Consider the following 12,576-nt stretch of genomic DNA (forward strand, 5'->3'; position numbering starts at 1 on the left):
GGAGGTGAAAATAGGTGATAGGATTTGAGGAGCGCTCTTGTTGTGATGAGCACCAAGTGTTGTACAGAAGAGTTGAATCACTGAACTGTACACCTGACACTAATATTACACTGTGTGTTAACTAAGTGGAATTTAAATAAAAACTTTTTTAAAAAAGCATATGGGAAAAAATAAGTTATAAACTGAAAAAAAAAGTAAATGGGAATTCAGCCTTTGATAATAGTTCATAGATCTTCAGCTATTAGTGAAAGGAATAAGAAACTAAAATATTCCTGGTTTTGTGATTTGTTCATAACTTCAACATGGCCATATGTGATTGAATTATAACTCTCAAAAAACCACTTCTAGTTATCATATACTCCTTAATATTACATATTTAACACCATCTTAACTGTGCATGATGTCTTCAGTTGACTTCTGCATTTTCCTTTTTATGAAGTAAATAACAACTGTGATCCACTAATTTTATAAAGATTCTGCATCTGAAATATTACAGCTGATGTTTTACTTCGTTTTCTTGACCTACTTAGTGATACTTATATGTAATGAAACAAGGTTTACAGTTTGAATTCAAATTTTCTCCTTAAACTCTCTGTGTACTTGAAGGACATAATGCTAAATGCACAGAGATTAAAATGAAGATTTGTCAGTCTTAAAAGAGCATTCTGTTTGGTTATTTACATATGATGTTTACTAGATTTTGTAAGCAGTATTGGTTATATATCACTTATTTCCAACTTTTTTAAAAGCATCTCAGAGACAGGAATAGAGAGGAATCTTGAAGATAGTACTTTTCAGGTATACTGCAGCATACCCTGCTTCTTGTTCCTTCTTAGATGACAAATATCCGGAGAAATCTAGAACAGGACTCTACGGTTAAGATGCTATGAAATTCAGATATATTCTTTATCTCTTTTAAGACTTGCAGTACTTTTCATTTTTTTTTAATTTTTAATTTAAATTTTTTTTGATGTAAAGTTCGATGATTCATTAGTTGCATATAACACCCAGTGCACCATGCAATACATGCCCTCCTTACTACCCATCACCAGCCTATCCCATTCCCCCACCCCCACCCCCCTGAAGCCCTCAGTTTGTTTTTCAGAGTCCATAGTCTTGTTTTAAGTAACACGGCACCCCAGTACAAACGGGTGCACCCCGTGTGTGTTTGGGTTGTGGAGTGGCCTTCGGTGGTCCCCTCTGCAGATGGGCTCCGTGGCCTAGTGTCCCCATCCCCGCCACTTGTGATCCCATGCCAAGGCGTGGGAGGGGTTGCCACCAAGGTTTCCACCAGCCCACAAGCGACAGCATGGCAGCCATCCCCTCCAGTGGCTCTTGCTCATGGCCACCCATGACTATTACTGGCACCACCTGGGTTCCACTTTCAGTAACAGCTCCAGCAGAGGTGCAGACTGTCCTGTGGAAGGCATTCCTCACCACGCAGGCGTCCGCAAGGCCAATCAGTCACTGGTGGGCAAGCTTCTTTTTCTACAAGTCTACTCTCTTTGTTCATGGCTACAGTGTTGGAGTCCCCAGAACTCTCAGAATCTTCCCAGGCCTCCAGCAGGACAATCACCTGTGACTTAGCTTTGGAAGCCATGAGGAAGCAGCCTGGGAAAGCCAGCACTGGGCTCCAATCCTGAGCGGCCAACACCAGGCTTTAAAAGGCGCTAGGCTTATCAGAACCCTTCCCCCCCACACCCCACCCCTCTAGATATTAGGTAGGTTGCAGCAAGCAGAAGCCGTTTGGACTTTTTAATATAGCAAAACACCAAAAAGGAAGTTGAAAGAACCCCACTCTTTACTATCCAAGCCACAAACTTTCCTGACACCTTATAGCTGTGTACCTTGCACCAAATGGAAAATAAACTCCAAGCAGCCAGTAAAGAAAAAAGAAAAGAAGAAAAAGAATTTTAAATTGAGGTATAATTGACATTATGTTGGTTTTAGGTGTGTAAGTTAATGATTTCAAATACATATTATGAAATGGTTTTCATATAAGCCTAGTTAACATCCATCAGCATACATAGTTACACATTTTTTTCTTATGATGAGAACTTTTAAAATTTACTCTCTCAGCAACTTTCAAATGTACAATACAGTATTAACTATGGTCACCATGCTGCATATTACATCCTCAGGACTTACTTATTTTATAATGGTAAGTTTGGCCTTTTGACCTCCTTCACCTATTTTGCCCGCCCCCCCACCTCTGCCAACTACCTCTCCTTTGTACAAAAAGATTACTTTTTAGAGTTTTTATTTAAATTCCATTTAGTTAACATACAGTGTAATATTAGTTTCAGGTGTACAGTATAGTGATTCAACACTTCTGTACAGCATCTGCTGCTCATCGCAAGTGCACTCCGTAGTCCCCGTCACCTGTTGCACCCATCCCCCCAGCCACTTCCTTTCTGGTAACCATCAGTTTGTTCTTCATAGTTAAGAATCTGTACAAAGAGATAACTTTTAAAAGAAGAAAATGTTGCATGGATACATTGAAGATATGTTTTGCAGCATAATTTACACTATTCTAAAATGAAATAAATGGCAAAGAAATGATTATCAACTAGATGGACTATTATATAGTCTCTAAAATTATAATTCTGTGAGTTATTTAGTAATATGGAAAATTTCTGCTTTAATAAATAGAAAAGCGACCTGCATATACTAGTATATGGATAAAGAATGGAAGAAACTGGTAATCTGAAATAGTATGTTAGTGATGTTGTGATTCAGGGTGAACCATTTAGCTTCAGAAATTCCATTCCTCTTATTGCTTACCATTTATATAATACAAGATTGTAAAATTTTAGTATATTAAGTATGGTATTGGCCGTGAGTAGTCTTATAAGTTATGCTTTCAGTGTTAATTCATAATTTAAAACAAAATGTGGCATGTTTCTACAAATACAAGCACAAAGTTTGCACACAATAAGCCCTGCTTATAAAAAGCTAGCAGGTTTTTGGTTTGCCATGTAATGTCAGAATTTGCATACAATTGTGAAAACAACTCAGAGGAAAAGTTTAAGAAACAAATAGTACTGTAGAATGTGATTTAAAATAGAAATAAGCTTTATGTATTTAATTTTATATGCCAAACTAGATTAGCCCAGTGCAGAGTTTGTCTTCATTTTCAAAATGTACACGTATTACAAATAGCTGATACATGGGTGCTTGGGTGACACCGTTGGTTAAGCAGCTGACTCTTGGTTTCGGCTCAGGTCATGATCTCAGGGTCATGAGGTAGAGCCCCAAGTTGGGCTCTGTGCTCAGTGGGAAGTCTGCTAAAGTTTCTCTCCCTCTCCCTCTGACCTTCCCTGCACTTACTCTTGCTCGTATTCTCTCTCTCTCTCTCTCTCTCAAATAAATAAATACATTTTTAAAAAGCCCAAATAGCTGATATAGGATAAATCTGTTATTTTCATTTGTGTACGAAGGTTGCCTAGGTTTAATGGAGCATATACAACCGTGGGCAGAATGTTTGTTTGAGCTTGTCATTACTGAATTAAGATCCTCCAAACAGGGGCGCCTGGGTGGCACAGCGGTTAAGCGTCTGCCTTCGGCTCAGGGCATGATCCCGGCGTTATGGGATCGAGCCCCACATCAGGCTCCTCTGCTATGAGCCTGCTTTTTCCTCTCCCACTCCCCCTGCTTGTGTTCCCTCTCTCGCTGGCTATCTCTCTCTGTCAAATAAATAAATAAAATCTTTAAAAAAAAAAAAAAAGGTCCTCCGAACATAGGTTAGTTGGGTGAACTGTGTTCATCAGTCAAATTAGAGACACTCCAAAAGAAGAAATTGCAATTCTCTGTACTTCAGAATGTTGTGTTAAGTTTTGAAATTTGCTGGGAACATACTAATTTGTTTTTACTGATCTAGGCAAAAATTTAGTAACTTATCCTAACTGTATGATGCTAAATTTAGTGAAGACATTTTTTATACAGTTTTTTCTTTGTTTAGCTATTAATTTCTGTGATAAATATATGATTATATTCATTAGGTAAAACATTTTAGTTATAGTTTAAAATGATATTTTACTTAGGTTTTGCAAATAAAATTCTAAGCTTTGTGAACTGAACATTTTTAAAAACATTTGAATTTCAACAGTTGACAATAAATTATGGGGAAATCCTGGAGTCTAATATTATCAACAAAGGACTGTAATGTGATAAATTCTAAACATCTGAGACGATACCATTTTGATTATGCCATTTTCTTTTCTGGGACGATTGAGTTTTTATTACAAACATTGTAATTACATGTTTCTAAGCAAAGGGTGATGGATCGATAAATGCTTTGGAATTTAGAATTTAAGCAAAAACTCTATTCTCAATTGTGCTGAAGTTTTAAGAACTTGATGGTGTATATAGTATTTTGATACTAATTAGGGTAAAAAAATCGGGATTATATATAGAATTTCTGAGTTCCTGGCATACATCTTTGATGTGATATCAAATAAAAATTTTTCAGGCCACCTGGGTGGCTCAGTCGGTTAAGCGTCCAATTCTTGATCTCAGCTCAGGTCTTGATCTCAGGGTCATGAGTTCAAGCTCCACGCTGGGCGTGGAGCCTACTTAAAAAATAAATAAAATTTTTCCTCCTAGTTGGCGCATTCAAAAATATAGATGCTAACTTATTTGACAAAAACATCAAAATGTTTCAAAATGTTAGCAAGTATTGTAGGTTGTCTTTTTTTTCTAATCACATCTATCTAGACGAAGTTTGAAGATATTTTCAAGTTTTTTTTTTTTTTTACAGATTTTATTTATTTATTTGACAGAGACAGAGACAGCCAGCGAGAGAGGGAACACAAGCAGGGAGAGTGGGAGAGGAAGAAGCAGGCTCATAGTGGAGGAGCCTGATGTGGGGCTCGATCCCAGAACGCCGGGATCATGCCCTGAGCCGAAGGCAGACGCTTAACCGCTGTGCCACCCAGGCGCCCCGATATTTTCAAGTTTTGTTGAAAATATGTAACAAGGTCTTATGTGTTTAATGAAAACTTCAGAAAATTTATTTGGATTCTAGCAATAGTATTAATGATTCTATACGAGGAATCCAGATAATGGAGTTGTCAGATTTTTAAATTTATGTTGAAGATTCCAGGAGCCAGGGTTGAAACTTTGAACAGAAAACTGGAAAATATATAAAAAGAGCCAAATGGAAATTTAGAACCAAAAAATAAATTAACTGAAATAAAAGTTTAGTGAATGGGTTTAATAGACTAGACAGAGATGAAGAGAAAAAGAATGAAATGGAATATTGTCAGTAAAAAGTACTCAGAATGAAATACGGAGACACAAAAAGAATAGAGTGCAGAATAGTGGGTTAGATAAAAAGGCAGTATATTCAATTAAAATCCTGAAAGGAGAGCAAGGAAGAGGGAGGATGGAAGAAATATTCGAATACTAAGAATTAATACATACTAAGGTCATAACTAACAGTTAATACATATTAGTTAATACAAACTAAAAATTTTCCAAAACCATGGAAAACATTATGCCACCAATTCAAGAAGCCCCACAAATCAAGAGCAAGTAAAATAATATGAAAATAACTTAGTTTCCTCATAGTTAAACTGCCAAAAATCACAAACAGAAAATTAAAATCTTATAGGAAAAATTAGACTGCAGTGACTTCTCAGTAGAAACAGTGGGAGCTGGAAGACATAATGGAATAATACCTTCAAAGTTCTAAAGTAGAACCTAAAATTCTTTACCTAACGAAATATCTTTCAAGAATAAAGGTAAAATAGGGGCATCTGGGTGGCTCAGTCAGTTAAGCATCTGCCTTTGGCTCCGGTCATGGTCTCAGGGTCCTGGGATCGAGTTCTGAGTTGGGCTCCCTGCTCAATGGGGAGTCTGCTTCTCCCTCTCCCTTTGCCCCCCCCCCCCCGAATTGTGCTTTCTCTCTTGCATGTGCTCTCTCAAATAAATAAATAAATAAAGTATTTAAAAAATAATAATAAAAGTAAAATAGCTCTTTTTCTGATAAGCAAGTATCAGGAGGGGCCTAGAGTAGGAGTTGGGGAGTCATCAGCCTTTAGGTGGTATTTAAAGTTAAACTTAAAAATCTATTCATAGAACAATGGCAGGTAGGTTAAGTAAGAGATAACAGTCCAGTCCTCTCGTGAAATAAACTGAAATCCAGCAACATCAAATAAATTGTCCCAGGTCATATAACCTCGTGTTGATAGATAGGAGACAGAACCTACTCCGTTAATTATGTTCCTCTTCCCCCATATTGTCCACCCCCCCTTTTTTTTTTGGTAACTGTAAAAGATGGTTTTGTTGTATGCTTACTGTATGCCATGCTGTATGCTTAACTACTTTAAAATATGATTTTCTTTAATATAAAAGTAATATACATTCATTCTGAAGTAGAGTGCTTAAGAACTTGGCTTCTAGAGGTACACTGCTTGGGTTTGACTCCAGTTCTGCTGCCTAGCTGTGTGATTTGGGTAAATTACTGAGCTATTCTAAATCTCAGTTTCCATATCTATCAGTTGGATTGTTGTAAGGATTAAATGAAATGATGCATTTAGGAACAAAGAACAAAATAAAAGTCAAGCAGTTCGTGGACACTGAAATAACCACTTGGATTATTTCTCCTCTGTGGGACTATTTCTCCCTCTGGCTCAATGGAGACTTTGTGAAATTTCATTATCCTTTGTTACATTTTTACAACATTTTAAATTGTGGTAAAATATACATGCAACTTATCACGTAAATTATTTTAAAGTGTACAATTTAGTGGCGTTTAAGTACATTCACAATATTGTTCAACCATACCCACTAGCTAGTACCGGAGCCTTTTTGTCACCTCAAATGGAAACCCCATACTCATCACTTCTTATCCCTTGTCTTGCAGCCCCTGGCAACCACTAATCAGCTTTCTGACTTTGTGGATTTGTGTGTTCTGGGAATTTCATATAAATGGAATCATACAATATATGATCTTTTGTGTCTGGCTGCTTTTACTTAGCATAATGGGGTTAAGGTTCATCCGTGTTATAATGTGTGTCAGTGCTTTATTCCGAATGAATAAGATTTCACTGTATGTATATACCACATTTTGTTTTTCCACATATCAGTTCAGAACATTTGAATTGTTCCCACCTTTGGCTACTATGAATAGTTGCTGGTATGAACATTGATATACAAGCTTTTGTTTGAACACTGGCTTTCTATTCTTTTTGATAAACAGTTGACCCTTGAACAGAGCAGAAGTTAGGGACATTGACCCCCTGCACAGCTGAAAATTTGCATGCAGCTTTTGATTCCCGAAAAACTTGACTGCTAAGCAAGCCAAGTGTTGACCAGAAGCCTTATTGATAACACAAACAGTTAATACATAGTTTGTATATGTATTATATACTGCCTTCTTACAATAAAATAAGCTAGAAAAAATGTTACTAAGAAAATCATATGGAAGAGAAAATACATTTACAAATACAATACAGTACCGTACTGTATTTGTATTTTAAAAATCTGCGTGTGCATAGACCTGAGCAGTTCAAACCCCTGTTGTTCAAGGTTAATGATGTTCCCCCTAAGGGTGGAGCTGCTGGCTCACATGGTAACTTTCTGATAAATCACCAAACTGGTTTTCACAGTGGCTGTACAATTTTACATTTCTACCAGCAATACACAAGGGTTCCGATATCTCCACATTCCCATCAACATTTATTTTCCATTTTTGGTTTTGGTTTTTGTAGCCATCCTACTAGGTCTGAGTGGTACCTCATTGTGGTTTTGACTTGCATTTCTCTAATGACTAATGGTGCTGAGCATCTTTTTACGTGCCTTTTGGTCAGTTGTATATTTTCTTTGGAAAAATATCTGTTTAAATCAATTTTTAAATTGCATTGTCTTTTTGTTGTGTTTAGAGTTCTTTATGGGAGTGTCTGGGTGGCTCAGTCAGTTAAGCATCTGACTCTTGGTTTCAGCCCACATCATGATCTCAGGGTTGTGAGATGGAGCCCCATGTTGGGCTTGGCACTGGGTGTGGAGCCTGCTTGGGATTGGGATTCTCTCTTGCCTTCTCCCCTATGTCCCCACTTTCTTTCCCTCTCAAATAAATAATCTTAAAAAAAAAAAAAAGGTTCCTTTATGTTCTGAATAGTAGACCCTTATCAGATATCTGATTTGCAAATATTTTCTCCCATTATTATGTGGGCCTTTTAACTCTCTTGAAAATGTCCCTTGATGTACAGAAACTTTTAACTTTGCTGAAGTCTAATTTATCCATTTTGTTATTGGTTATGCTTTGGTATCATATCTAAAAAATCATTACCAAATCCATGAACAAGAAGGTTTATCCCTATGTTTTCCTCTGAGCGTTTTATACTTTGGGCTGTTATATTTAGGTCTCTGATCCATTTTGAGTTAATTTTTATTTATATAGTATGAGTTAGCGGTGAACTTTGTTTTTCTGCATGCGGATATCCAGTTTTCTTAGCATCATTTGTTGAAGAGACTGTTCTTTTCTCATTAAATGGTCTGGGCACTTTTGTCAAAATTAATCAACCAAAAATATATGGGTTTATTTCTGAACTCTCAGTTCTGTTCCATTGACTTATAGGTCTTTCCTTATACACCACATTGATTTGATTACAGTAACTTTATAGTAAGTTTTGAAATTCAATCTATAAGTCTTCCAACTTTGTTCTTTTCTAGGTTGTTTTGGCTATTTGAGGCCCCTTGCAGTACCATATGAATTTTAGGATCAGCTTTTCTGTTTCTTCAAAAAAAAAAAAAAAAATTCACTGGTATTAGGAATCGGATTCAACGTGTAGATCTCTTTGTGAAGTATTACCATTTTAACAGTATTAAGCCTTCCAACCCATGAATATGGGATGTCTTTCCATTTATTTGGGTCTTTCAGCAATGTTTTACAGTTTTCAGTATGTGTATCTTGCACCTCCTTGGTTAAATTTGTTGCTTAATCATTTTTTAATACTTTTATAAATGGAATTGATTTCTTAATTTCATTTTCCAATTGTTCATTGATACAGAAATACACCTTTTTGTGTGTGTTGACCCTGTATCCCACAGCTTTGCTGAAATTGCTCATTAGCTCTGATAGTTCTTTGTGGATTCCTTTGGATTTTATGTATGTACAGGATTATGTGCTATGCATTTTTAAATATATTTTTAGACCTAGTTATTAGCTTTATACCAGTGTTTTTCTTTTATAATTTTTTAAAAGATTTTACTATTTTCATTATGTTCAGTTAGCCAACATATAGTACAACATAAGTTTTTGTTGTAGTGTTCAACAATTCATTATTGTGTATAACACCCAGTGCTCAACCCGACACATGCCCTCCTTAGTACCCAGTCACCCCATCCCCCCACCCCCCTCCCTTCTGTAACCCTCAGTTCGTTTCCCGGAGTCCAGAGTCTCTCATGGTTTGTCACCAGTGTTTTTCAACTTGCAGGTCACAAGTCATTAGTGGATCATGAAATCAATTCAATGTGTAAGTTTTGTTTTGTGAAACTGTTGTGTATAAAACATAGATTGTTTGCATATGAGTCTTGTATAAAATATATTTCTTACCAGGAATTATAGTAAAAAAGTATTCTGCCGTATTATACATCATGTAATTATAATGTAAAATTATGGGATTAGTTAGATAAAGATGAAACTCTTAGTAGTTGCTTTTCATTATCTTGGAAATGATAATTTTTTAAAAAATATTTTATTTATTTACTTGAGAGAGAGAGCAAGACAGAGAGAGAGCATGAGCAGGGAGGCAGAGGGAGAAGGAGAAGCAGACTCCCCATTGAACAGGGAACGAACATGTGGCTCCATCCCTGGACCCTGAGATCATGACCTGAGCTGAAGGCAGATACTTAACCTACTGAGCCACCCAGGCGCCCTTGTTTGTTTTGTTTCTTAAATTCCACATGAGTGAAGTCATATGGCATTTGTCTTTCTCTGACGTACTTACTTTGCTTAGCCTAATATTCTGTAGCTCCATCCATGTCGTTGCTAATACAAGATTTCTTTCTTTTTTATGGTTGAATAATATTCCATTGTATAGCTTGTGAGATTTTTGCCTTTCATGCTTTCTGATAAATCAGTTCTTAGCCTTGTTTTGGGTACTGTGGAGAAAATTTCTTACTGAAACCCAAGATACTTTTCTTGAGAAGAATATACTTTATTAAAGTTAGTAATCTATCTAGTAAATTGTGTATGATATTAAATACAAATGAAAAAAGCCACATTGTGAAGGATAATATAATCTACAAAGATATCTTTTATTGTTAAAATATAGTAAAATGTATATTTTTAGTAATTGAATTAATATCAAATTTACTGAATTATAGTAAAGAATTAAGGGAGAACTCACAGCTTTTTAAAGCAAATGAAGTACCTTAAAACATAACTGTAGTGTGTGGATACAAAATTATTACTTTACAAGAGTAAAACTATTCCCATGCACTAGACTCAGGAGAGGGTGTTTTTCCAATCTAATAAATTAAATGGTGTTTGATTTTTCTAAATTGTTGTGTATAATGCTAAATTGCACCTTTTACCGACCAGTAGTTTTGGGGGTTGTGGACCATGTACAGTAAAGGACATTGGGACTGGAGCTACCACCAGTGGAATTATTCTGCCCTCTGCCCTCTGCCCTCTTGATTCCACTCTCCATTTACTGATGCAGCATCTTCCCAGTGGTCCACCTATCATTCTGATAGTTGGTTTTTTTTTAAGATTTTATTTATTTATCTGAGAGAGAGAGAGAGAGTGATCAAGAGAGAGAGAGCACTAGCAGCGGGGGAAGAGGGGAGAGAGAGTAGCAGACTGCCGGCTGAGCAGGGAGCTTGACACAGGACTGTATTCTGGGACTCCAGGATCACAGCCTGAGCCAAAGACAGACGCTTAACTGGCTGAGCCACCCAGGGGCCCCTGTCTTTTTACTGCGTTACACAGTTCAGCACGTATTGGAATGAGCCTGGGCTTTAGAATCCTATAAGACTGTGTTTAATTCTTCTCCCTCACGTCAGCTTTCTGACTGTGGACAAGTCATTTGAGTCCTCTTAGCCTCAGTTTCCTTTGCTATAAAAGGGAGATAATTCAGGGTTACACTGAAGAGTAAATGCCATTATGCTCTGTATATGACATGTCAAATACAAGTGCCTGGCGTGGTAAAAAATAAATGATAGCTATTAAAACACCTGTGTTATGATTAATAGTAAATGGTAGTTCACTTCCTGCTGGCAACCAAAACTTTTATATATGTCCGATCATTTTCAAATAGGAGCTAACAAATTTTATAAGGTTCATCTGTGCTGTTGGATGTTTGCTAGTAGAGCACTTTTTCCATATAATTGTATAGATTTTACTGATGGTTTGTGATGCATTAGACTTTGGATGATGGGAATTGCCTTGCTGTCTGACATGAAAATATGAATATATGTCTGTTTTTAAGGTACCAAAACCCCAAAATAATAAATGAGCATTATTATTTTACTTTCCTCTTCTGTAGTTATGTGCTGCTCATCTTCCAGCTGAATCAGAGGCACCAAATCATTATCAGGCAGTATGTCGTGCACTGTTTGCAGAAACAATGGAGCTGCATACATTTCTGACTAAAATTAAAAGTGCAAAGGAGGTAAGTACTGCTTTTTAAAATTTATAGACATTGTGAAAGATTAACCTGAATTTTCAACACTGTCCATCATAATATTTAAAATATTTATTACCATCCTTATAATGAGTGCTGAAAATTATTTAGGAAAGAATCAACTTAGGCAAAATTAAATCTATTTTTTTTAAATTGCAGTATAGTTGACATATATACAATGTAATGATTGAACAATTCTATACGTTACTCACCTAGTGCTCACCCTAAGTGTAGTTAATCTCCTTCACCTCTTTCACCCATCCTCCCACCCACATCCCCTCTGGCAATTATCAGTTTGTTCTCTATAGTTAAGAGTCTCTTTGTTTGTTTGTCTCTTTTTCATTTGTTCATTTGTTTTGTTTTTAAAATTCTACATAAGAGTGAAATCATATGGTATTTGTCTTTCTCTGACTTATTTGGCTTAGCATTATACCCTCTAGATCCATCCATGTTGTTGCAAACGGCAAGATCTCATTCTTTTGTATGGCTGAGTAATACTTCATTATATATCTGTACCACATCATCTTTATCCACTCATCTATCGATGGGCACTTGGGCTGCTTCTATAATTTGGCTATTGTAAATAATGTTCCAGTAAACCTAGGGGTGCATGTATCTTTTTGAATTGGTGTTTTCTTTTTTGGGGGGTTAATACCCAGTAGTGGAATTACTGGATCATATGGTAATTCTATTTTTAATTTTTTGAGGCAACTCCATACTGTCTTCCACAGTGGCTGCACCAGTTTGCATTCCCACCAACAGTGTACAAGTGTTCCTTTTTCTCCATGTCCTTGCCAACACTTGTTATTTCTTGTGTTTTTGATTTTAGCTATTCTGACAGGTGTAAGATGATATCTCGTTGTGGGTTTGATTTATATTTCCCTGATGATGACTGATGTTAAGCATCTTTTCATGTGTCTATTGGCCATCTGGATGTCTGCTT

General features: G+C 36.4%; 1 protein-coding gene across 2 annotated transcripts in view; it reads left to right on the forward strand.

Moving 5' to 3' along the window:
* The window catches only part of SPIRE1 (spire type actin nucleation factor 1), a 213,448-nt gene that overhangs the window by 90,113 nt on the left and 110,759 nt on the right, over positions 1-12,576 (forward strand). For both annotated transcript variants that reach the window (XM_044379555.3, XM_026486304.4), the window contains exon 4: positions 11,496-11,621. In XM_044379555.3, the coding sequence (XP_044235490.2) occupies positions 11,496-11,621 (126 nt within the window). The remainder of the gene's footprint in view (positions 1-11,495; positions 11,622-12,576) is intronic.

This window comes from Ursus arctos, unplaced genomic scaffold (assembly GCF_023065955.2).
Source record: "Ursus arctos isolate Adak ecotype North America unplaced genomic scaffold, UrsArc2.0 scaffold_34, whole genome shotgun sequence".
Taxonomy (NCBI): Eukaryota; Metazoa; Chordata; class Mammalia; order Carnivora; family Ursidae; genus Ursus; species Ursus arctos.